Here is a 26,256-nt window from a genome sequence, read left to right as displayed (position 1 = left end):
TAATGACTGGGCTTTTTTAAACAAATGGAAATTCTGACAGTTTGTGCAGATACATGTTTATACAAAGAAGTTAAACCAATCAGTAATATCAGAATCTCCTCAGTGTGGTACATAGTCATTTCTCAGTTATAAATCGAAGGGCTATCTTTACTCACGAAGTACAGTACCTGTAAATTTCATGACTGCAAAAGGGAAGCCAAGCCTCGCCATCCCCAAATACAGATCAGCTTGTTTCTGTCAGATAGTTTTGGCAGCAATACAGGTGAAAGGTGAAAGGGAACCCACATGGGTAGAGGGATTATCAGATTGTTTTTGTTTTAAAGTTTTCCAGATCAGTGGTACTCTGTGAAAGCCACCTTTTAAAACAAGCTAGAAAGCAAGATCAAGAGAATGTGGTAGATTGTGTTGTTCACCACTACCATCATCACTAAGATGTGCAGCATGTGCCACATTCCACAAGGTAAACAGAATAGCAGTGGAAGTACTACAGTATTTGGGAGAAAGCACTATATCGCCGAAGAATTGATGCTTTTGAATTATGGTGCTGGAGGAGACTCTTGAGAGTCCCATGGACTGCAAGAAGATCAAACCTATCCATTCTTCAGGAAATCAGCCCTGAGTGCTCCCTGGAAGGACAGATCGTGAAGCTGAGGCTCCAATACTTTGGCCACCTCATGAGAAGAGAAGAATCCTTGGAAAAGACCCTGATGTTGGGAAAGATTGAGGGCACTAGGAGAAGGGGACGACAGAGGACAAGATGGTTGGACAGTGTTCTCGAAGCTACGAACATGAGTTTGACCAAACTGCGGGAGGCAGTGCAAGACAGGAGTGCCTGGCGTGCTATGGTCCATGGGGTCACGAAGAGTCGGACACGACTAAACGACTAAACAACAACAACAACTATATTGGTAGCATCGCTAAATAGATTTATTTAAATAGGCAATAAATAAAGGTTTAAAGGTTCAGACAATTTTCTTTGCATGCTCCTGAGAAAAGTTGGCTATTTCATATCAACAGTGTTAACTGAGATAACTTTGACTTGAGTTAGTAATTAATTTCATGGTTTAAGTTAATAATTTTGAAAATCTAATGCAGCAGCTAAAAAAGCCAATGCAATTCTGGGCTGCATCAATAGGAGTATAGCATCTAGATCAAGGGAAGTAATAGTACCACTGTATTCCGCCCTGGTTAGACCTCACCTGGAATACTGTGTCCAGTTCTGGGCACCACAGTTCAAGAAGGATATTGACAAGCTGGAACATGTCCAGAGGAGGGCAATCAAAATGGTCAAAGGCCTGGAAACGATGCCTTATGAGGAACGGCTTAGGGAGCTGGGTATGTTTAGCCTGGAGAAGAGAAGATTAAGGGGTGATATGATAGCCATGTTCAAATATATAAAAGGATGTCATATGGAAGAGGGTGAAAGGTTGTTTTCTGCTGCTCCAGAGAAGCGGACACGGAGCAATCGATTCAAGCTACAAGAAAGAAGATTCCACCTAAACATTAGGAAGAACTTCCTGACAGTAAGAGCTGTTCGACAGTGGAATGTGCTGCCAAGGAGTGTGGTGGAGTCTTCTTCTTTGGAGGTCTTTAAGCGGAGGCTTGACAGCCATCTGTCAGGAATGCTTTGATGGTGTTTCCTGCTTGGCAGGGGGTTGGACTGGATGGCCCTTGTGGCCTCTTCCAACTCTATGATTCTTTAAAATATATTAAAATATATTTATTGCCTATTTAACTTCAGTCTAGAAAAAGAATATATTATTTTTAACTTTGAGCTTCCTTCAAGCGCTGAATGCTGGAACACATGCAGAAAATGAGGTTCTGGTCTCAAATACCTGATCCACCTGGCTTATTACAGCACCAAGCTAAGCAGGACTATCTACATTTCAAAAACTGATGCTAGGCTGCAACAAGGTTGAGTCCTTGAAGCTTTGCTCTCGGGTTGCATCCAAAAACTAGCACTGGTTCAGTTAACTTCTGGGGTGAACCCAAGGCTGAGAGTTAGAAGAGCTGCTGACAAGGCCTAGGCTAATACCGGTAGTGCTGCTGAACCAGTATGAAACCATTTCTATATCAGCTTCAATAGAGGACCATTGACTAATCTGGGGTGAAGGAGAGGTGAAGTCGTCTAAGGTATATGACCCTGAATAAGAAGAAAATGAATGGGTATGAGAGGGAAGAGAGAGCAAGCAGGTAGTGGTAGGGTTATCTGCGACATACTTCTTCCTGTTGAATGTATTATCTGCTTCTGAAGTGAGAACTTCAAGGTATGGAGGATATGAAGTAAACTCATAATTTTTCATATCGGAAACTAACATGTCAACACAATCCCTATCCCTAGTAACATATGTCAAATGTTTATTGAGTACATAATTTGTTCAGACTGTGGCAGAAATCCACCCAACATTCATGGGATAATGTGGAATGATCTTTTAGAGGAATCAATTGAAAATTTATTACATAGGTCTGTAATTTTATCAGGACAAGTTATTTGTTGTTTACTGGATTGGGGCACAGTAGAAGCTATTGGTAATTGTGGCTCTGCAGGTAGGCACACGCTTGCAGAGCCATCACCAGAACTCTCTTGACCTGACCTCCACCTTGTCCCTCCCCATCCTGAGGAGTGCAACACTGTAGGCAGGAGGACACCACACCACAAGCCGCTACTGCATCCTACTGTAATCTTGTGGCCGCCCTGAACCTTTTGTGATATGCATATATTGCCTACGGTACATCCTGTTTAAAACTTGACCACATTGTTTCTTCTCTCCACAGTAGCCACAATACTTTGCTCTGCAAAATAGTGTAGAAATAGACATATTTGGATGGCTCAGTTCAGTAATATCAGTGCAGAGGTGCCACATTAAAGGTTCAGACAATTTTCTTTCCATGCTCCTGATAAAAGTTGGCTATTTCATATCAACAGTGTTAACTGAGATAACTTTGACTTGAGTTAGTAATTAATTTCATGGTTTTAGTTAATAATTTTGAAAATCTACTGAAATGACAGTACTGAACTGTAAGATTTGCTAGCTTTATTTCATGGGGAAAATTACTTTCTGTTCCTAACACTGAAAGGGACCCGCCTTTTCTTTTCCCACACTCTTTTTTCTCCCCCTCCCAAGGGGTTGGCCTTCATATGTCATGCATTCCCACCCTAACTTGTCTCAGACTGCTGCAGAGTAGCACTTGGTTTTCTTTCTAGCTTGAGGGTGGAAGAAGCTTTCATTTCTTTGAGATCACTGGTATGCTGCTGTTGGAAGAGAAAATTGCTAAAGTTTACAATTGTGTTAAACCTTTTGGTTAAGAATGCTGGCAAGAACAAATAGTAAAAATATGAAAAAGGAACTGGTTATAGAATCTCCACAAAAGCGCCCAAACGCAGCAAGTTCTGAGGCAGAAGTGGACAGTCCAGTTGAAATTTTGGTAAGGTGATCTCTCTCTCTCTCTCTCTCTCTCTCTCTCTCTCTCTCTCTGGGTGGGTGTAGGTGTAAGAGAGAGAGAGAGACTATGAAGAAACATGTCTATTTAGAAATCCTTGAAGACTTATAAAGTTTCTTAATTTTCTTTGTGATAAACAATTGCATCTTCTAATGTTCACTGTTCTGTTGCAATCTGCTAGTGTGATTTTCAGTGACTAATTTCTGTATGAAACATTTGGTCTCTCTTTATAGTTGTTAAAACACTCTAATTTCTTTTCTAAATGTCTGCCTAATATTAAAGTAATATAAGCAATCTAAAGTGGAAACTCTTAATCCTTTGATATTTTAAATAATATGATGAAGCAAATGTCCCCAGTTTAATTTTCAGTGTAGGGTGCATTTAAAATACTTGAGTGTTTGAAATGTACAGATATTGTTGCCTTTGTTATATTGCTGTCTTAAGGGAAACATTTTTTGTATGTGGAGACTGGGAATTTTAGTCCTCTTGAGCTTGATTATATTCAGGGGTGAGGGAACAAGGCATGCAATGCACTTCTGAGGAATCATTGAAAATATTATGATCTTTGCGACTGATGAGCTTCTATGTTCCACAGGCGACCTGTATAGTTGTACAAGTTTCTGGTTGTGTATTCTTTTTGTAAAATCTGCATTAATTTTGACATGTATCATTTTCATTTGTTTTGTGTGTTTTTTTTGGGGTGTGTGTGTGTGAGAATGTTATGTCTTAATAGCTCATGAGTTGTGACACCAAAGGAAGTATGGTGGACCTTATTGTGTGCGAGGTCCACCAACACTCTGCACTCAGATAATTAGTTCTTTCAGCTGTTTGGCAAGACGTTAACTAGAACATTGTGTTAAAACAAAACAGCTGCAAGTGAGGAATTGTTCCAGTTGGCAGGCACTCTTCATTAGACCTAGGTGTATTGTTTGTTAATATATAAATGGCTAATATCTACTACACAATTTTCAAACATGCATGTTCTCCATGGAGAAATAAACACGGCAAATGTTTTGCCAGAAAGAGATTCATTTTAAGGAGAAAGCAATGAGCAGTATGCTAGATTCCTGCTTGCTTCTGTTTTGAATATCCTTCCTGTGAAACCCTTGTGGAATTTGTATTTGGATGCACTGTACTTTCCTAAGTATTTGGGAAGGGCGGTGGGGGATGGAAAAGGAGATATGTTTTGTCTTAATAGCTCATGAGTTGACCCCAAAGGAAGTGCACATTGCTAACAAAATTGAATGGAGATGTGAGCCACATCCCTTGTTTTGAGAAACTAGTAATCAGTGGGTGTATATTCTAAATAATATCCAGGTTTTCATCAGAAATATTCTAAGCAAGTATTCATTTTCTCAGCCCTTCTTTTGCAATGCTTCTTGATTTAGACCCATTGCATTTTCACCCTTATGTTATAAACAAATTAAATGTTAAAAGTGAAGTGATTCTGCATGTTGGTTATTGAATTTATTTTGTACATTTCAAATGAGTTAAAGGGGGAGACGAAACATTCATAACTTCATATTTGCTGTGTAACACTGAAGTGGGAACTATATAGAGAGATCTGCAAGTTTCAGTTACGTATTATGCTTGTGCATCTAGTTCACAGGGAAGATGCCAATTACGGTTGTAAAAAGAAGTGCTTTCGGTTTCCCACCTGGGCCCCAGGAAGACAGAATATTTAGCATGGCTTGTTGCCTTTCACATGTAATTTCAGAATGTCTTGTAATGGTTAAAGGTAGATCACAAAGGAAACCGTATCGCAAGGTGGATTTCTATTAACTATAGAAATAATATTCTTGTTCAACATAATAGTAATAGCTTCATGCTACGTACATACCGTAAGTTAAAACAAACCCAAGCAAAGCCTTGGTACTATCCTGTCCCTATGCGACTGGGTGAAGGACTTCTGCAGCATTATGTATGAACAAAAAAATGTTGTTTAAAACACACTCACACAATTTCCAAACAAACCAACTTCAGAACATGGGTTCATTGTGCATGTAGTGCTAAACTATAAACAGTAACATGAAAAGTCAGTTCATTATGGTTGACAAAAAAACAAAGTGAGTTTAAGTTGGAAAGTTGAGTAGTGTTATTTCTTTGTGTATTTTCTTAGAAAAATTATAGGGCAGGATTCAACTCATTGGACCTGTTAGCAAAAGCCCACATAACTACTTATACCAGGCATCCCCAAACTTCGGCCCTCCAGATGTTTTGAACTACAATTCCCATCTTCCCCGACCACTGGTCCTGTTAGGTAGGGATCATGGGAGTTGTAGGCCAAAATATCTGGAGGGCCACAGTTTGGGGATGCCTGACTTATACTTAAATCCTACCAAATGAAAGTAAGCTTGATAAGGATAAGTCATGTACGGAAATGCTGCGTTTTCTCCTACCTCTTCACCGTTCATGGTTTTCATGAAGGAAGAGAGGAATGCTCCAGATACTTTGCTCATAGCTTACCAAGTTTTTGCAGTAGGGTGGGGAAATCATGGTGGTGAGGCAGAACAGACTGGTCTTTAATTGTATACTAAGGGGAATGTATATGCTGCTTTCCTACATCTTGCTTCCCTCTCTCCTTCAAGTTCCACAGCTCCTTTACTGGATTACCTTCTTGCTGTAATACATGTTAGAGTAAAAGGTAAAGGTAAAGGATCCCTGACAGTTAAATCCAGTCGCGAACTACTCTGGGGTTGCGGCGCTCATCCCGCTTTACTGGCTGAGAGAGCAAATGTTTGTCCGCAGACAGTTTTTCCGGGTCATGTGGCCAGCATGACTAAGCCACTTCTGGCAAAACCAGAACATGTGGCCAGCATGACTAAGCCGCTTCTGGCAAAACCAGAACAGCGCACGGAAACACTGTTTACCTTCCCGCTGGAGCTGTACTTAATTATCTACTTGCACTTCGAACTGCTAGGTTGGCAGGAGCTGGGACTGAACAACGGGAGCTCACCCCATGGCGGGGATTCGAACCACCGACCTTCTGATCGGCAAGCCCAAGGCTCAGTGGTTTACACCACAGCACCACCTGTGTCCTATGTTAGAGTAGTAATGCTTAAATGCTTTTACCACATTGGACACACAATTATTTTAACCAATACCCTTTTGAGTCCTCAATTATATAACTTCTCTTGTATGGTTTGTACGAAACAAAGTAGTGAGGAAGGAGCAGAAATGCAGATTCTACTGAGACAGAGGGCCTTCTCGGTGGTGGCGCCTGCCCTGTGGAACGCCCTCCCAACAGATGTCAAAGAGGAAAACAACTACCAGACTTTTTGAAAACATCTGAAGGCAGCCCTGTTCAGGGAGGCTTTTAATGTTTAATAGATTACTGTGTTTTATTTTTCTTTTGGAAGCCGCCCAGAGTGAAGCCAACCCAGCCAGATGGGCGGGGTATAAATAATATATTATTATTATTATTATTATTGCTATTATTATTGAGACTTTTCAGACTTTTTACTTCACATGAATGGGTCTCAAGTTCTGAATTCAGGCACATATATACATGTAAAGATGAGGACAGAAGGAAATGAAATATAGAAAAAGACAGATGGTGGTGATCATAAATGATGATCATTACCTTGTTAAGAATGGCCATTCACAAAAGTAGTTGATAATACAGAAATTGTGGCATTGATATGCCAATTAGCATGTGCAGTGTGGAAAAAATACCAATTGTGCTGATTCAGTCTACAGTACTGTCAGATGCAGTATGCTTCTGAATACCAGTTAATAGAAACTGTAGAAGGGCAGAGTGTGTCTGAGCTCAGGTCATGCTTGCAGGTTTCCCATAAGCATCTGGTTGACTACTGCAAGAACAGGATGCTAAACTAGATAAGTCACTGGTTTGTCTTATGTTCTTACTAGCTGGCCCGGCCATGCATTGCTGTGGGTCATCCCTGTGATTCCCCCCAACCTGTCCCGATCCATGACGTATCCTGCCCCTCCTCCCTCCACCCCCTCAGCTCATCCCTGTGTTGGTAGGATACCCTTCCCTCTGTTGTCCCCAGGGAGTGTTGGCTCCTCCCCCCTGTATCTCTATACCTTGGCCCCCACCCTTGGAGAAGGAACTGTTAGGTTCTGGGTTCTATTTCCCAGCATGCACTTTTGTCTGAGCCCTCTGTTGTCCCTGGGGAGTGTTGGCCCCTCCCCCATGTATCCATACCTTGGCCCCCACCCTTGGAGAAGGAACTGTTAGGTTCTGGGTTCTATTTCCCAGCATGCACTTTTGTCTGAGCCCTCTGTTGTCCCTGGGGAGTGTTGCCCCCCCCTGGTATATTCCTACATTGGCCCTCACCCTTGGAGAAGGAACTGTCAGTTTCTGGGTTATATTTCCCAGTATTTACCTTTGTCTGAGCCCTCTGTTGTCCCTTCCCCCCGTATCTCTATACATTGGCCCCTGCACACGTATCGTGAACATTTTTATATATTTAGATTAAAAATTTTTGAAATAAGAACATGAGAAGCAGAAGTTATTATTGTTTAATTTTATTTTGGGGGTTGTCATTTATTTTGGTGGGTATTGTATGATTTGGGCATTGTTGTGTGTTTTGGGGGGGGTGGTTATTTGGATTTTCTGATTTTGGAGTAGGTGTTTTGAATGTAGGATGTGGTGTTGGGTTTTTTTTAATTGTGCTGTTTGCAATGTTTTATTTCTCTAGTTGGGGTTGTCATTTATTTTGGTGTGTAGTGTATGATTTTGGTGTGGGTGGTTGTTTTTTGGGTTTTTATTTTTGGTGTAATTTTTTGGAATGTAGGATGGGATGTATTTTGTTTTTTTAATGTGTTGTTTGTAACGTTTTTTATTTTTATGGTTTTTATTGTGGGTATAATTGAGGAGTATTTGGTGTTGAGGAAGGTGGGGAGAGGTCCATTTGGGGAAAGAAAGGGATCGGGGGTGTTGATGTGCCCTGGGACCCAGAGAACTACTTTAAAAATTCCGACCGGGGCAGGGGGAGGTCAAATAGCGAAGCCCCACAGCCCCGTAGCAACAGAAGGTGCGTTCCGAAGCACCTGAGCTGTTCTGTTCCATAAAAAACCCAGTAAGTGGCAAGGGGAAGGTAGGGGATTTTAAATTGGGGGGGGGATTAGCCACTGCAAATATCCGAGGACTTAAACTGGGGAGAGAAAGTGCATGGTTGTTGTTGTTTTTTAAAGATGCAGAGGCTTGCAATCAGTCATAGAGGCTTGCAGACAGTCGTTGGCTGTCCACTGGAGGGCGCAATTTTTTGACCACATATCCAGGTTTTTACCTGTGTTAGGTGTGTCAGCTGGTCAGTGTAAGTGCATGACCTGCTCACATGTGACTCTGAGGTTGTGGCCAAATTTCAGGACGATCGGGTAAGTGCTTGTGGGAGAAAAGGGGGGAATAAAACACATGCACCTTCACCATTTTTTTATATATAGATGATAGTACAAGTGCTGAACTGCAGCCTTACAGACCCAGAGGGAATGTAGCTCTCCAGGCAGGGGGGTGGGAGTTGCCCCACACCTGCTGCATGGTTCATTACTTTTCAGCGGGCCCTTTTCCTGTGCTACAAATACCTCTGTCTACTACTTACCCCAAAAGGTCACAAGATGTAGTTTTGAATACATTTAAAGAGGGGAGTAACTACAGTGAAACTTTTGCTTCCAAATGTGTGTGTTTTACAGGGGTGAAGTTATTTCCTAGCATCTTGAGGCCCTAAAGTAATTGCTTTAGAGGCAGTATTGTATGTAGCCTATAACTTTTTCCCTGTTAGACAAAGGTTTATAGAATGGAAAACATCTGTAAGAGGGAGCACAGGGGAGAATCTGCTTTCCTGGAAAGTGTGTCACTGTAAGTAGTGCCAAAGTCAATATGTTGTCCTCTATTCTTTTGTTGAGAATGATGAAATATCCTTCCTCTTACTGAGGATGTGAACATATCAGAATATTCTCTTAAATGAGATGATTATTGTTAGGGCTATGCAAAAGTGTGTAAGGCATTAGTTTAAAGAATAGCATGCAGTCTTAATGAGGGCCCCGCGGCTAAGGTTAGTAGATTTCCATATGTTTCGGTAGGGTAGAAAAGATAGGAATATTGTCCATTAGAGCCAAGTGTAATTCATGCTACTCAAAAGAAGATAAGAGCAGGTTCACTGGATCAGGCCCAAAGACCATCTAGTTAAGCATATTGCTCTTACAGGACCAGCCAGATCACAAGCAGCACCTGAGTATTATATGGTTGTTTTGTAAGGTTTAGCAGTTTATAAATATAAATAAAACACAACAGTGGTTTTTACAGCAATTTCTATTTGTTTGTTTAAAAGTCATATCCCGCTTTCCACCATGCAGGTCTCAAAGCAGCTTACAACAACAAATAAAGTACAACAAATAAAGCAGTTATCCCAAGAGAAATCGGTTACTGCCCATGAGTCAGTTCATCCTTCCTGCAAAGCCTGTAGAAATAGGAGAGTTTCTGGCACCTGACAAAATATGTACAGTACAATCTCATAGCTGGGTTAACTTCAATGGGCTGTGTATTCCACAAGGCAGGTACTCTGTGTGGAAGGACTTTGAGTCACTGTGAAACAAACCTCTGGTAAATGTGACACCGCAAGCAGGGCCCCCATAGATGAGCACAGTGAACAAGCAGGGCTTTATATATAATCAGTAAAACATTAAGTTTGGCTCAGTAGCTTTTTGACAGTTTCTCAACACAGGTATTATGTCCCAAATAGAGTCAATGTCTAGAAATATCTGTAGTTGGCACACCAGCCAAAACTTATAGTTACTACTCCTGCCCACTGAGGCCACTTGAGCCTCCAGTGGCAATTACAGATCAGGAAGTACTCCTAGACTATATAAATATGCCTTTGGAGGTAGTATAACCCCATGCTGAAAAGTTAACTGACCTATATCCAGAACAGCAGAGCCATTCACCCACAGAGCCTCCATTTTACCAGGATTTGGCTTCAGTTTATTGCTTTTATTAATATTTTGGGACAATGAGCTTTGAAATACATTATTTTATTGTGTATCTAGCAGTTCGAAAGCACGTTAAGTGCAAGTAGAAATGGTCAGGGGTCCCTTTCCCTTTTTACCTACATGTGCTTGCAAGATGAAAGGGGGAAATAATCCTATTTTGTCGGATCAACACGTCAGTACAAACAACAAATAATCTTCCAGTTCTTCGCAAACCTTAGATTTTTCTTCAATAGATTACGTAACTACTTTGCTAGAACATACCGGTAGAAATAAATATGTACAGTGCCTTAAATCTTAAAACATTGTTATGATAGGGAAGAATAACTTTTACTTGTATTCAACAAGAAGTTTTATTTTTTTTAAAATTGTTTTTTATTAAGGGTTTTCTTGGTTTACAAAGATAAGAGGAGCAATGTCTCTTTTAACATTTTTACAGCTTGGTTTCATTAGTTGAGACATTGGTGAGGGGAGGGGAAGGATAGTGGGTGGAGGGAGGGAGGGTGGGATGGGGTGGGTTTTTTCTTGTCAGCAGCGCTTGCATAGGTTCTCTGTTGTTCGCTTGTTTTCCTTTGATGGTGAGAGATGCTGGGGTTGGCCTAGAATATGGTTGTTCCTTTGTGGTTAGCTGTGGTGGTCTTTGGTTTGTTTGTAAGCAGGGGGTGAGTGTTGTGGGTCAGGTTAACCATATTGATTTGTATGCTGTTGGTGGGTTTTTGTCGTTAACTTGTTGGGCTGTGTATGTGATAAAGGGGAACCATACCGGGGTGAAGCCATCTTCTTCTATTTGTCCCCGTGTCAGTTTCAATTTATTGGTTAATTTTTCTAGTAGGGCTGTTTCCCATACTATTTGGTACTAAAGGTCCATGTTTATTCCTGATAGGTCTTTCCAGTGTCTGGTTATGGTGCTTCTGGTTGCTGAGAGTAAGTGGGTTATGAGTTCTTTGTGATGTAGGTGTGTATTATTGTCCTGGAAGATGTTTAGCAAGGCCAATTCTGGGGTGAGTTCTAAAGTTTGTTGGGTTATTTTACCTATTTCTCTTATGGTTGTTTTCCAGAATAGTTGGATTTTGGGGCACGCCCACCACATGTGGAAATATGTGCCTGTTGAGGTGCATCCTCTCCAGCATTTTGATGAGGTTCCTGGGCGTATTATCGCTAGTTTCCGTGGTGTTAGGTACCACCTGTAAATGATTTTCAGAGTGAGTTCTTTCCTTTTTGCTGATATGGATTTAAAGGGGGGTTTAGACCACATTTTGGTCCATTGGGTGGGGTTAATTTCATAGCTTATGTCGTCTTCCCATTGTCTTTTGATTGTGTCTAGGGGGTTTGTGGGGTTTTGGAGCAGTATTTTATATATTGCAGATACCATCCCTTTGCCGTGTCCCTTTGTCGTTAGGAGGAGGTTCTCAAAGGTTGTTAGGGGCCTGGTTGCTGCTGATTTTACTACTGGGTTGTTTAAGAGGGCATGTAGTTGGTGTTGTGCTAACCAGGGAATTTGGATGTCTTCTAGTTTGTCCTGTATTTCTTGTGTTGTCATAGGTTGGTTGTTTTTATAAAAGTCTAATAGGCGATATAAGCCTTTGGTCTGCCAGGTTTTTATCTGAAGGTTTTGTGCTGCATGGTGGAATAGCGGATGGTAAACCAGGGGGATTAGTGGGGATGAGGTTGGGGATAGTTTGTCTGTTTCTGTTTTCCATGCTTTGAACATGGTTTGTGTGTACCTACTTAGTGTTGTGGGAATCTTCCTTTGTTTGGGAGGAGTGGGTATGCTGTGGTGCAGATACTATCAATCGTGTCCCTTTCTAAGTGTATCCATTGTTTTGTTTCGTCTTCCAGTATATATGGGATTATATGTCGTATTTGGTTGGCTCTATAATATGTTTCTATGTTAGGGATTCCCCATCCTCCTTGTGAGGTGGGAAGGTGCAAGTATTTGGTGCTTGTTCTTGGTTTTTTATGCGAGAAGATAAAAGAGTGTAGTTTTTTCTGCCATCTGCGAAGTTGGGTTGGGGGGATCCAGATTGGGAGGGTTTGGAATAAGTAGGTTAATTTTGGGAGAGTGGTCATTTTGATCATGGCCATTTTATCTGAGAGGGTGAAGTTCATATTGCTCCATCTCTTTAGGTCTTTGTTTATTTGCTGCCACAGGGGTTTATAGTTGTAACAAGAAGTTTTATAGGAAATCTATAGTAAATGAGAAAAGGAGTTTAAAACTGCTTGTGGGTAGAGATCAGGAATATAACTGTCCACACTGAGGAAGAGAGAAGGAGGTTGTAACTTTTTCCAGGCTTGTCTTTAACAGTAATATTTTTACCTGCTTTAGTTATTTTTCCATTGGAGATGTGTATTTATTAGGGTTTGAACCTCTAATTTACATTATGTGCGTATACTTTGCTTGAACTTTTCATGCTATTATCAGTATCTTGTAATCTTACCAGATGCCTTTTTCATAGGAAACTTTCCATGATATGCCTTATTTTGAAGCTTTCAGGAAATAGAATTTCAGGAAGCATATTTAAAAACAATAGTCTGAGCTGTGTTTGTAGGAGATATTTCCACCTGATACCATAAAACTAGTGTTCTTTCTTAGAGTTGCTAATAGACCTGGGCCCTTGTCCAGAGAACCACAAAAGCAAGAGAACATTGCATACACAGAGATGGGCTTGTTCTTTTACAGTGCCAACTGGAATTGAAGCAAGAGCTTAACACAGTGCTGATCCACGGTTGAAGGAGTATAAACAGGGGAAGGGTGTGCCTCTAGTTGTGTTTCTCCTATTGCAGATTGGAATTATGAAGCTTTAGAGTGAAGACTTTCGCATGTTTACCTATTAGACTGGTGAGGAGAGCACAAGGATGGCAGTTGTTCTTTTTTTTTTAAATATATTTTTATTAATTTTCCAATTAAAACCAATTATATCACATTCATTATTTCAAATTATACACATATATATATCAATCAAACCGAATGTTATGCCAAATCGTCTAGAGAATTTTTTATTTGGGTTCCCATGCTTCAAGAAATTGGGGATTCCTCGCAACCGTCCACTGCCGTCTTTTTTCTAAAGTTCAAATCGTCCTCCAAGTTCATAATAATCCAGATCTTCCCCTTACAGTCACATAGATGTTTTCCACTTTCAACCGATTGTTTCCCAGCTGCTGAGATAAATATCAAACAAGGTTTCACAAATGTTCTTTCTCCTGTGTGGGTTAATCAGTCCAGCCTCCCCATAAATCTTCTTAGTCTGGAGCTCCCTGTTGCGTCGAAGCAGCGCCATCTTAAAAAGCTCAAATCACTTTCGTTTTCTCTCATAGCCATGAAGATTAACGATCTTTATAAAATTTACAGCTTTTCCAGGCAGAAGACCCAAACATCAAACCATAAACTCTTGGTAAATTAATGGATCTCCTTGCCCTATAGCTGAACTTAGCTTCAGGTCGCTGCTCCAATTCAAAGTGCGTCACAGCTCATAAATCCTCCGAACGCGTCCAGGACTCCTTCCGTCCGACTAGGGGGGGGGGCTTTTCTCATCGGCAACTCCACATCTTTAAAAAATATGCTCAGTAACAACAGTTTATAAAGTTCAACTCACACAGTCTTTTGCTTCTCTTTCACTCCAAACAAGCCAGGACATCGCGTCTGGGAAGGTACGAAGTAACTCATATGAAGAAAAATAAAAAAAACTCAATTCCCTTATCGCTCCGTCCCCATCAATCCTTCTTCCAGATGATATACAGCCTTTGACTCCTCTCCCTCAGCAGCATAAATTTCTCAGCAGTAAACAGCGCTTCTTCCCCTCCTTCTGAAGTATGTCCATAGTTTTAAGCCTAATTATCTTCTTTAACCATGGAAATCCCCGCCATGCAGATTAGCGTCCGGGAGTCCTGGCCCTCGTAAGTGCTTTTCAGCCCAAGCTCCCCCCACTCCATAAACAGTCGGAGTGGGTCTGGGGGCATCGCGGGCCAGTGGCCCCTCTCCGTAACCCCCGGAGAGGGTAGGGGGTTGCCATTTACTCCCCTAGCAACCGAGGATGGCAGTTGTTCAAGTGTGCGCATACAGGTAGCTGTGTCTGTGACACAGCACTAACTGGTTCACCCATAGCCCTCCCCACAGTTGGCTTCTGCATCTGTAGTATGGCTGATCTGGAAGATACCGTGTTTCTCATATTATAAGACACGTCTTATATTTATTTTTTCCTCAAAAAAACACACTATGGCTTATTTTCAAGGGATGTCTTATTTTTTTCCTCCTCCTCCTGCCGCGGCCGGCATTGCTGCTGCGCCTATCACTATGTCTTATTTTCAGGGTATGGCTTATATTCCTTGAATGCTTAAAAATCCTGCTATGGCCTATTTTATGGGTATGTCTTAAAATATGAGAAACAGGGTATCTGCATATGTGAATTGCATTCTCTAGATGTATGCAATTGGAAGCTCTTTCACTAGCTGTTAAAGAGCTTCAGTATCATTCTGGCTCCCAGTGGTAACAAGTGGGTATTTGATCATGGATTAATAGTCATTATTTCCCCATCCCATAGTATCATTAATCTAAACAGTGGTGTGAAAATGACAAATTACAGAATCTAGCTCTTCCATTTGTTTGTGTATATTTTCTTTGATGGAGGAAATGACTTATGGTACCGTATATTCCGGCGTATAAGACGACTGGGCATATAAGATGGCTCCCCACATTTTCAGTTAAAATATAGAGTTTTGTATATATTCACCGTGTAAGACTACCCCTCTTCCACTGCACCGCACACCAAATAAAAATTAAAGAAACATCAGATTTGATTTCAATATGGTAATTTTAATTTGACAGTTTCCCTTTAAAAGCCTTCAAAATCCTCCTGTTCATCATCTTATGTCATAAGTATATCAATGACATATTGTGGTCTATAAGCTATAAGGCAACTTCCTATGCTTCTGTGGGGAGAACTGGGTTTCATTGAAACTCGATGGCCTTTTCTCCACATCCTTTCCTGGGAGAGCTGCCCTTTCGCCACCGCTTCTTGCCCCCCCCCCCCTGTTTTGGGGCTCCTTCCACCCACCCAGAAGGCAGCAGAGCAGAGAGACAACAGCCTTCTCCTTGCAGGAAAGCCTTCCCGGGTGGCTGGGCAAGCTGAACGCACCCAGCTCAGCCCCCTCTCCCTCTCTAAAGCAAGAGCACCTTCCACCCACCCAGAAGGCAGCACTTGCAGAGGAGAGAGGCATTTTCCTTGCAGGAAAGCCTTCCCTTTTGTTCCTGCACACGGCTTCGGATGGCTGGGCTGAGTGGGCTATCCTCTCTAGGACTCCTGCTCAGTTGCTTTTAACCTCTAGCAAGCCGAGCATACCCAGCTCAGCCCCCTCTCCCTCTCTAAAGCAGGAGCCGACAGTGTAAGAAAGCTTTCCCTTTTGTTTCCTCCCCCCCTTTTGTTCCCTTTTGTTTGTCGGGCTATTTGCTGAGCGAGCTATCCTCTCTAGGACTCCTGCTATCCTGCCGCCTCACTTCAGGCACCTCCATGTGCCGATGAAGAGGCGCTAGATGAAGAGGCGCTAATCCGGTCGAAGCCATGAGGGAGCCGTTCGCCCCTGCGTTCGCCCCTGCGGAGAGCAGCCCTCTCCCGAGCGTGCGCTTCTTCAGGGGCTCCTTTAGGGAAACTGTGCCATGCCCCACGGCCGTTTCTGAGCTCCCCCCACCATATGCAGTGACCGCAGATTCTAGTACCCGGCATATAAGACGGCCCCCCAACTTTTGAGATGATTTTCATGGGTCAGGAAGTCGTCTTATACGCCAGAATATACGGTAAGCAGTTTATGCACAGGGGTAACAGATTCTTTAGGTAGCTTGTTTCCCTTTTGAGATTAACTAAGAACTAGTATTTGTTAATAGCACCAAATGGAACTAATTGACATGAAGGGCTGTGATTGGATCTCAGCTCGAAGAGAGATGCTGTCATTGAGCTCTATGTAGTGTCCTTTCCCGGGACGGAGGAAGAAGGGTGCGGTGGGAGCAGGTTGCCCTGGGTGTCACCACTGAGGGGGGTGAAAAAATGCTGGGCGGCACTCACTGCAGGGCTTTAAGTACGCCCGAGCCACCACGTCTCTCCCATCTTGCTGACGGCCACTGCCATGCGGCCACCACTAAAATGGCCGCCGGGCATGCGTAGAGGCGACTTCCAGTGCTGCTCTGCCTGATTTCCAGTGACCACACATGGGCGGAGCGGCACCCAAAATGGAGGCTCCCTGGCAGGTAGGAAATCCAGGGGATTTCCGGGATTTTTTCCATTCAGGAGAACAGCGGGAAACGGATTAAAATCTGGGGGTTTCCGCGAAAAATGGGAGACTTGGCAGCTAAGACCTAGATGGGTAGCTATATCATGTCTGTTAAAGTTTTGATACTTTCCCGCTGTACACCTTTATCAGAGTAAGGTCAGTTACCTTTATGTTCTCTTTTTAATCAGTGTTCCTTGATTAAAGGAATTTATCTTTCACATTCATTGGCAATGGTCAACTGCTTTTAATAAGTCTCATCCTGATTTGTTCGTTTGCAGAAATCATTAGATTTTGCTGGTGGTTTCGGCGAAAATATGTCTGTATAACTAGAGATGTAATGATTTAGTTATCTAGCTGTTGAGTAACAAGTGGGATATTAACAGGTGGGATATTATGGTCAAGTTGTATTTCAACCAGAAAAACGCTGTGTGTGTGTGTGTGTGTACCTTGTTGTATTTCTTTAGGGTTTGGTCTATTTTATTATGTCAACTACAGTTTCCACATTTACTTTTGAAGTTAAGTTTGCTTATTCTTTTGCATGTGGGTGTTCTTATTATTCTTTGAATAATATGAATAATATCTTTGAACTAAGTATGCTCTGCTATACAAACAATTAAAGCATACTTTTCTTTTCTGTAATAATGTTCTCTGTAAGAAAACAACAACAAAAAACTTAGTTGCACACTCCCAGTTCTCTAGCCTCTCCTTTGATAGTGTTTCTTTCCAAAGATAACATTTTGTGCTTTTGAACTCCGTCCAATATGACGTTTTATTTAACAGGAATGTTCCCATGTGGTAGATATTAGAAAATCTGAATTAACTTTGACAAACCTATGTGCAGATCAGTGTGCCTCCAAAGAAGACTTTTTCAAAGAAAATCTTAACATATGCTGTATCTTCCTCTGAATCCTGAAATAGGAAAAATTGATCTTTGATAGAAATTCTTCTGATTTGCCTTAATTTACTTCATGTAATTGTTAAATGTTGGGACTTAAATTCCCACATATTGTTGCTGATACAGAGAACTTTTTCATATTTTCCAGTAAAAGAGAACCAGTTGCTCACGTGGGGTTGAGCAATAATTGACATACTTTCTTTATCTATTTTATAAGTAGAGTAATTTTGCTTAAATTGTATGTACCGTATGTATGTATGTGTATGATGGATGGATAGATGGATTAGATTAGATAGTGGTATTACAGTAATTTCCAAGCCGTTAGAATCAGATTGTTTAATTGCAGCAAAAGATATTAGAGGTTACAGGTAGGTAGCCGTGTTGGTCTGATGCAGTCAAAATAAAAATAAAAAATCCTTCCAGTAGCACCTTAGAGACCAACTACCTATGACAAACTTAGTTGGTCTCTAAGGTGCTACTGATATTAGAGGTGTTTGCCTTGTGTTAAGAAGGGCTGTACAATATTCAGTGATAAGAGTAAAATACCTAATTTGTAAACTAGGAGAATAATGCAGCTATTAGATAAAAGTGAAGCATCAGTTTAATAACATAATAAAGGTAAAGGTAAATGGACCTTTGACCATTAGGTCCAGTCACACACAACTCTGGGGTTGCGGCACTCATCTCACTTTACTGGCCGAGGGACCCAGCGTACAGCTTCTGGGTCATGTGGCCAGCATGACTAAGCCGCTTCTGGTGAACCAGAGCAGCAAACGGAAACACCGTTTACATTCCCGCCAGAGCGGTACTATTTATCTACTTGCACTTTGACGTGCTTTCAAACTGCTAGGTTGGAAGGACCAGGGACTGAACTTCGGGAGCTCACCCCATCGTGGGGATTCGAACCGCCAACCTTCTGATCGGCAAACCCTAGGCTCTGTGGTTTAACCCACAGCGCCACCCACATTGCTAATGACATAATACTGTGCTGATTAAAAGGAATTGATTGTTTTATATACATTGTTGTTGTTGTTTAGTCGTTTAGTCGTGTCCGACTCTTCGTGACCCCATGGACCATAGCACGCCAGGCACTCCTGTCTTGCACTGCCTCCCGCAGTTTGGTCAAACTCATGTTCATAGCTTCGAGAACACTGTCCAACCATCTCGTCCTCTGTCGTCCCCTTCTCCTAGTGCCCTCCATCTTTCCCAACATCAGGGTCTTTTCCAAGGATTCTTCTCTTCTCATGAGGTGTCCAAAGTATTGGAGCCTCAGCTTCACGATCTGTCCTTCTAGTGAGCACTCAGGGCTGATTTCCTTAAGAATGGATAGGTTTGATCGTCTTGCAGTCCATGGGACTCTCAAGAGTCTCCTCCAGCACCATAATTCAAAAGCATCAATTCTTCGGCGATCAGCCTTCTTTATGGTCCAGCTCTCACTTCCATACATCACTACTGGGAAAACCATAGCTTTAACTATACAGACCTTTGTCGGCAAGGTGATGTCTCTGCTTTTTAAGATGCTGTCTAGGTTTGTCATTGCTTTTCTCCCAAGAAGCAGGCATCTTTTAATTTCGTGACTGCTGTCACCATCTGCAGTGATCAAGGAGCCCAAGAAAGTAAAATCTCTCACTGCCTCCATTTCTTCCCCTTCTATTTGCCAGGAGGTGATGGGACCAGTGGCCATGATCTTGGTTTTTTTGATGTTGAGCTTCAGACCATATTTTGCACTCTCCTCTTTCACCCTCATTAAAAGGTTCTTTAATTCCTCCTCACTTTCTGCCATTAAGGTTGTGTCATCTGCATATCTGAGGTTGTTGATATTTCTTCCGGCAATCTTTATTCCGGCTTGGGATTCATCTAGTCCTGCCTTTTGCATGATGAATTCTGCATATAAGTTAAATAAGCAGGGAGACAATATACAACCTTGTCGTACTCCTTTCCCAATTTTGAACCAATCAGTTGTTCCATATCCAGTTCTAACTGTAGCTTCTTGTCCCACATAGAGATTTCTCAGGAGACAGATGAGGTGATCAGGCACTCCCATTTCTTTAAGAACTTGCCATAGTTTGCTGTGGTCGACACAGTCAAAGGCTTTTGCATAGTCAATGAAGCAGAAGTAGACGTTTTTCTGGAACTCTCTAGCTTTCTCCATAATCCAGCACATGTTTGCTATTTGGTCTCTGGTTCCTCTGCCCTTTCGAAATCCAGCTTGCACTTCTGGGAGTTCTCGGTCCACATACTGCCTAAGCCTGCCTTGTAGAATTTTAAGCATAACCTTGCTAGCGTGTGAAATGAGTGCAATTGTGCGGTAGTTGGAGCATTCTTTGGCACTGCCCTTCTTTGGGATTGGGATGTATACTGATCTTCTCCAATCCTCTGGCCATTGCTGAGTTTTCCAAACTTGCTGGCATATTGGGTGTAGCACCTTAACAGCATCATCTTTTAAAATTTTAAATAGTTCAGCTGGAATATCATCGCTTCCACTGGCCTTGTTATTAGCAGTGCTTTCTAAGGCCCATTTGACTTCACTCTCCAAGATGTCTGGCTCAAGGTCAGCAACCACACTACCTGGGGTGTACGAGACCTCCATATCTTTCTGGTATAATTCCTCTGTGTATTCTTGCCACCTCTTCTTGATGTCTTCTGCTTCTGTTAGGTCCTTACCACTTTTGTCCTTTATTATGGTAATCTTTGTACGAAATGTTCCTTTCATATCTCCAATTTTCTTGAACAGATCTCTGGTTTTCCCCATTCTATTGTTTTCCTCTATTTTTTTGCATTGCTCATTTAAGAAGACCCTCTTGTCTCTCCTTGCTGTTTTTTGGAAATCTGCATTTAGTTTCCTGTATCTTTCCCTATCTCCCTTGCATTTTGCTTGCCTCCTCTCCTCTGCTATTTGTAAGGCCTCGTTGGACAGCCATTTTGCTTTCTTGCATTTCCTTTTCCTTGGGATGGTTTTCGTTGCTGCCTCCTGTATAATGTTACGAGCCTCCATCCATAGTTCTTCAGGCACTCTGTCCACCAAATCTAAATCCTTAAACCTGTTCCTCACTTCCACTGTGTATTCATAAGGGATTTGATTTAGATTGTATCTTACTGGCCCAGTGGTTTTTCCTACTTTCTTCAGTTTAAGCTGGAATTTTGCTATAAGAAGCTGATGATCTGAGTTACAGTCAGCTCCAGGTCTTGTTTTTGCTGACTGTATAGAGCTTCTCCATCTTTGGCTGCAGAGAATATAATCAATCTGATTTTGATGCTGCCCATTTGGTGATATCCATGTGTAGAGTCGTCTCTTGTGTTGTTGGAAAAGAGTGTTTGTGATGACCAGCTTGTTCTCTTGACAGAACTCTATTAGCCTTTGCCCTGCTTCGTTTTGAACTCCAAGGCCAAACTTGCCAGTTGTTCCTTTTATCTCTTGATTCCCTACTTTAGCATTCCAATCCCCTGTAATGAGAAGAACATCCTTCTTTGGTGTCATTTCTAGAAGGTGTTGTAGGTCTTCGTAGAATTGGTCAATTTCACTTTCTTTAGCACCGGTAGTTGGTGCATAAACTTGGATTACTGTGATGTTAAAAGGCTTGCCTTGGATTCGTATCAAGAGCATTCTGTTATTTTTGAGATTGCATCCCATTACAGCTTTTGCCACTCTTTTGTTGACTATGAGGGCCACTCCATTTCTTCTACGGGATTCTTGCCCACAGTAGTAGATATGATAGTCACCCGAACTGAATTCACCCATTCCCTTCCATTTTAGTTCACTGATGCCCAGGATGTCAATATTTATTCTTGTCATCTCGTTTTTGACCACATCCAGCTTACCATTATCCATGGTTCTTACATTCCAGGTTCCTATGCAATATTTTTCTTTACAGCATCGGACTTTCCTTTCGCTTCCAGGCATATCCGCAACTGAGGGACCTTTCGGCTTTGGCCCAGCCGCTTCATCAGCTCTGAATCTACTTGTACTTGTCCTCCGCTCTTCCTCAGTAGCATGTTGGACGCCTTCCGACCTCAGGGGCTCATCTTCCAGCGTCATAACTTTTATATGCCTGTTGTCTTTGTCCATGGAGTTTTCTTGGCAGGGATACTGGAGTGGCTTGCCAGTTCCTTCTCCAGGTGGATCACGTTTAGTCAAAACTCTCCACTATGACCTGTCCATCTTGGGTGGCCCTGCATGGCATAGCTCATAGCTTCTCTGAGTTAAAGCCGCTTCGCCACGACAAGGCATTGATCCATGAAGGGGTTTATATACATAAACCTGCATAATTTGTTAAGCATTTTGAACTTAAGTAAAACTTGACTTGTATCTCCATTGTGTACAGCCATTTCTCCACACATGTTGGCTACATTGTTTTTTATACAAACAATTTGGTATCCGTTGTTCAGTTCAAACTCTGTTTCTATGGCATTCTAACTTTATTAAGTCTGCAATCCAATACACACTTAAATGGAGCTTAATGTGTAGAATTGTGCTGCAGTAGCCCATGGGTATACATAAATCCACATAAGTATATTTATAAATAAATTTGTGTTATAACTTAAATATTTCTATTTCTTTTTAGGCAAAACCAAAGCTCATTGAACCATTAGACTATGAAAATGTCATTGTTCAAAAGAAAACTCAAATCCTCAATGATGCCTTGCGTGAGATGCTACTTTTCCCTTATGATGACTTCCAGGTAACGTCTTTAATTCCAACACTAACAATTTTTTAAAAAGTTATTGTGTATTACCTTGTTAGCCATACAACATCCAATGCTATTTCCTTTAAATCTAGATTCAGGCTATAACCTAACTGATTTTACTGATTACTATTGCTTCCCCTCCCCCTATGTGTGTTATATATTGCAGTGTTTATGCCTCTCTCTTTCTCACTTTTAGCACTCTTAAATTAGAAATATGGTAAACTTGTGATTTACCTATTGTTTCTTCTGTGCTGCTTACTTGCTTGTCTCCAGACTCTGTTCAATGTCTTGGTCCTAATCTTTTTTTAAAAAATTTTTTTTAATTGAGTGACTCCTTGTACATTTGTGTCTGCATGCTCATATCAACATCTGAGGTTCTGTGTCTTGCTCTGTGTGTCTGATGTGCAGGCAGGTACAGATTCTCAGTCATGGAATCTAGCTGCCCTTAGGAGTGCTGATGTAACTCCTATCACTGTGTGGTTTTGCCATATAGTGACATCTTGGCTGTTAAGGCAGGCTCTTTGGGATTGCACAACTTGCCTTTTGGCAAATGGCTGTGTAGCTGATTTCCCCACTGTCTTTTTTCTGTCTTTCATTTTTGTTTGCTTCTGTGGTTTTGGTCATGTTCATTTTTTTTGTTATAAAACTCTTACTGATTTTATCTGTTATTAATTTGATTAACTGTTATCAACTTTGGAGTTCTTTTTTGAAAGAAAAATAGAATACAGTTTTTAAATAAAAAAGGAAAAGTAAACTATGCAATTCACTATGTTTAATTACCTCAATGTAGCTGTGGGAGTCCCCCCCCCCAAGACAGAGTTCTTTATTTTAAAATGTACATAAACAAATATTCTTCTTCCAGAATAAGGTTAACTTAATTGTGTGCATTTCTTCAGTGACTTCTTCCTTCACCTCACCACAAAAGAGTGTATGTGGAGCAGAGGTGGAGAAACTTTTTTAGTCTGAGGGTCATATTTCCTTCTCAGCAATTTTCTAGGGGCCACACACACCAGTGGTGCACACAGAAGCAAAAGTATGTGGAGCAAAAATGAATCCCCCCTTTATATAGTAGGTTGTTCTCTACACAAACTCATGCATCTGTCTGTCCCCAATCAAGGCAAGCAAAATGCATGATCAGAGTTCAAGGACACATTCCAGACAGTCAAAAACACTCAAGGAGGTTGCAAGGCAGGACTAGAGGGCAGAGTCAGAGGTGGTTAGAAAGAGAATGTAGTTTGGGAAGAATCCCAAGGGCCAGATAGAGAGGCTTGGACAACTGCATTTGGGCCAGAGGTTCCTACCCCTGATGTAGAGTCTTCCATTCACTACAGTGGTACCTCGGTTTATGAACACAATTGGTTCATGAAGTCTGTTCATAAACTGAAGCGTTCATAAACTGAAGCGAACTTTCCCACTGAAAGTAATGGAAAGTGGATTAATCCGTTCCAGACGGGTCCGCGGAGTACTCAACCTGAAGTGTACCTAACCCGAACCATGGGTGTAATTGGTTCAGGAAGTCTGTTCATAAACTGAAGCGTTCATAAACTGAAGCGAACTTTCCCATTGAAAGTAATGGAAAGTGAATTAATCCGTTCCAGATGGGTCCGCGGCATTCGTAAACCGAAAATTCGTAAACCGAGGTGTTCATAAACCGAGGTTCCACTGTACTTAAAACCTGGTTGTACAGCTAGCATAAAAACACAACCAGCGGCGTTAGTTTGTCTCACAAGAAGACCTGGATTTCTTACTACAGCCATGCGAAAGTATTTTAACTGCTCTGGGATTGACCACTATAACTGGCTGTGGTATGGTGACATTGTTTTTTTTTATTAAAAAAAACACAGCAAAAACTATTCTGAAGGCTCTCCAGCTATCATGGAAGTAACTCAAATTGGTATGTAACCATTCTGACAGAGATGGTGCAAAAAAAGAACATGTAACATAGCATGACAGACCTGCTTCATGTGCTTGCTGTATCTTCTTGAGACTTGTAGGATCTACTGGGGTTTTAAAAGGTAAAGGTAAAAGGACCTCTGACTGTTAGGTTCAGTCACAGACGACTCTGGGGTTGCGGCGCTCATCTCACTTTACTGCCTGAGGGAACTGGCATACAGCTTCCGGGTCATGTGGCCAGCATGACTAAGCCGCTTCTGGCGAACCAGAGGAGCTCACAGAAATGCCGTTTACCTTTCTGCCGGAGCTGTACCTATTTATCTACTTACACTTTGATGTGCTTTCAAACTGTAGGAGCTGGGACCAAGCAACGGGAGCTCACATGGGAATTCGAACCACTGAGCTTCTGATCAGCTCAGTGGTTTAGACCACAGTGCCACCCGCCGGGGTTTTGCTATTCATTAAACTCCTTTAAGAAAATGATCACAGTTCTTGCTGTGAGATTTCTCTGTTTCTTGTTGAAGCCCCATGAATCCTGATGCAAAGTAAAATGAGTGATTTTTTTTTGTTGATATTTGCCTGAAACGTTTGGTATAAATACTGTACTGGATTTAATTCATGGAATGCTGTTTTGTTTTTTCCCCTGGATATGAGCATGTTACTTCTCTCTCTCTCTCTCTGTAAATGGCCTTTGTTTTAAAGAAGGATGCCCTCCTTCTTTAAAGGGTTTGGACTATGTTTATCTGTATGTTTGGATAATGCTATTTTTAGCAGAACAAAGGAAGAAGTATCCATGGAAAGACCAGTATTGAATGCAGGAAACAGGTGTGACTGCAAACAATAGCAAATGTATATGTGGCTCAAAGAAAGTTAAACATCTTGGGATTTGTTAGCAATCCAGTAAGACTCCAAAAAAGTTTAAAACCATACTAGAGTGTAGGCCATAATCTCGATAAGAATTATTGGGAAGACATCAAAGTTAATACGCATAATGTACTTTACAGAACAAATTAAACTACCAGTTCTGCCACAGAACTGATTTTCTTATGCACAATTTGATTTATAATACAGTAGTAGCCATGCTATGTTATTGTACTCCATATAATATGTAATATAATACTCCATTGCTAATAGCTATGGAGAGAGTCATAAGACTATTACATCAAAAGAGGCAAATCACTTGGGGATCCTTTGTTTGACTGAAGTTATGTATATGAAGATTTGTAGATGAGGGATTATTGTGGTGTAGAAGGTTAGGAGAGGCATGAGTCTCATAGTTCAGGCATACACTGATGGGAGGAGGGGGAAATAGGACATGCCGGGGAGGTTTGATTTAGGGGAGGAAAGAATTATTTTGACTAAAAATAGAGCTGAAACAAAAAGTTCTTCCAGTTTGAATTTGAGATAGGCAAGGGGGGGGTGATTTTCCCTTACAGAATATTTTTGGGGTAACTCCCCATAATTTTGGGAGGGAGGGGGCCTCTCAGTAGCAACTACAGCTTTCTCTTTCTTTAAATTGCTTTTCTGTCAGCTGCTATTCCCTCTTCCAGTGCTATGTCATAACATTAGGTGCTGCACCAGTCCACCACATCTTGTGAGGGCAAAGTAAGATTGTTGTTCTTTTCCCTTTTTCTTTTTAAAGCAAATGAGGAAAGCTCCCTGAAGCTTCAATACAAATTAACCTTCACTCCCAGGAATAGTTCCAAAATATTTCCCCAAATTTGCTGCCCCCAAATGGGGTGATGAATTAGGGGAGGGCATTTTTCATCTGCACTCAGTGAAATAAAATGAAGGCCATCCCTCTGTTGACCCCAATAGACAAAACATAAGTTTGTGGAATTGAGGAGGAGAAGCTGCTACAAGAGAAGTAAGGAGAAGCTGCATCAGCGGTGGGTTCTAGTGAGCTCTTGCTGCTGCTACCACTGCTCTGATGGGGAAGGGCTTCAGCAGGGATGAGCAGTGAAGTGGCAGTAGCGGTAGTGGCCTGGTGAGGCAAAATACTTTCCCATTTTGTCTTAGGCAGTGAATCAGGATGAGCCGCCCCTGAGGTTCCTTGTCTCTCTGGTCAGTTAAACTTCCAGCCAGTCGACACTCTTATGAAAATTTGTCTTCAGCTTTGTTAACTCATACACAGCC

General features: G+C 41.6%; 1 protein-coding gene across 6 annotated transcripts in view; it reads left to right on the top strand.

Annotated features, from left to right (window-relative positions):
* DOCK9 (dedicator of cytokinesis 9) overlaps positions 1–26,256 on the top strand; it is a 116,690-nt gene that overhangs the window by 27,038 nt on the left and 63,396 nt on the right. For 4 of the 6 annotated variants that reach the window (XM_035116162.2, XM_035116158.2, XM_035116160.2 and 1 more), the window contains exon 2: positions 22,105–22,221. In XM_035116162.2, coding sequence (XP_034972053.1) covers positions 22,105–22,221 — 117 coding nt within the window. Of the gene's footprint in view, positions 1–2,209; positions 3,427–22,104; positions 22,222–26,256 lie in introns of those variants that run through there. The other 2 variants (XM_035116157.2, XM_035116159.2) reach the window with 2 other exon arrangements.

Source organism: Zootoca vivipara, chromosome 4 (genome assembly GCF_963506605.1).
Source record: "Zootoca vivipara chromosome 4, rZooViv1.1, whole genome shotgun sequence".
In the NCBI taxonomy this organism is placed as follows: Eukaryota; Metazoa; Chordata; class Lepidosauria; order Squamata; family Lacertidae; genus Zootoca; species Zootoca vivipara.
Note: the sequence above shows the minus strand (reverse complement) of the source record. Positions and strands in the feature narration are given on the sequence as shown.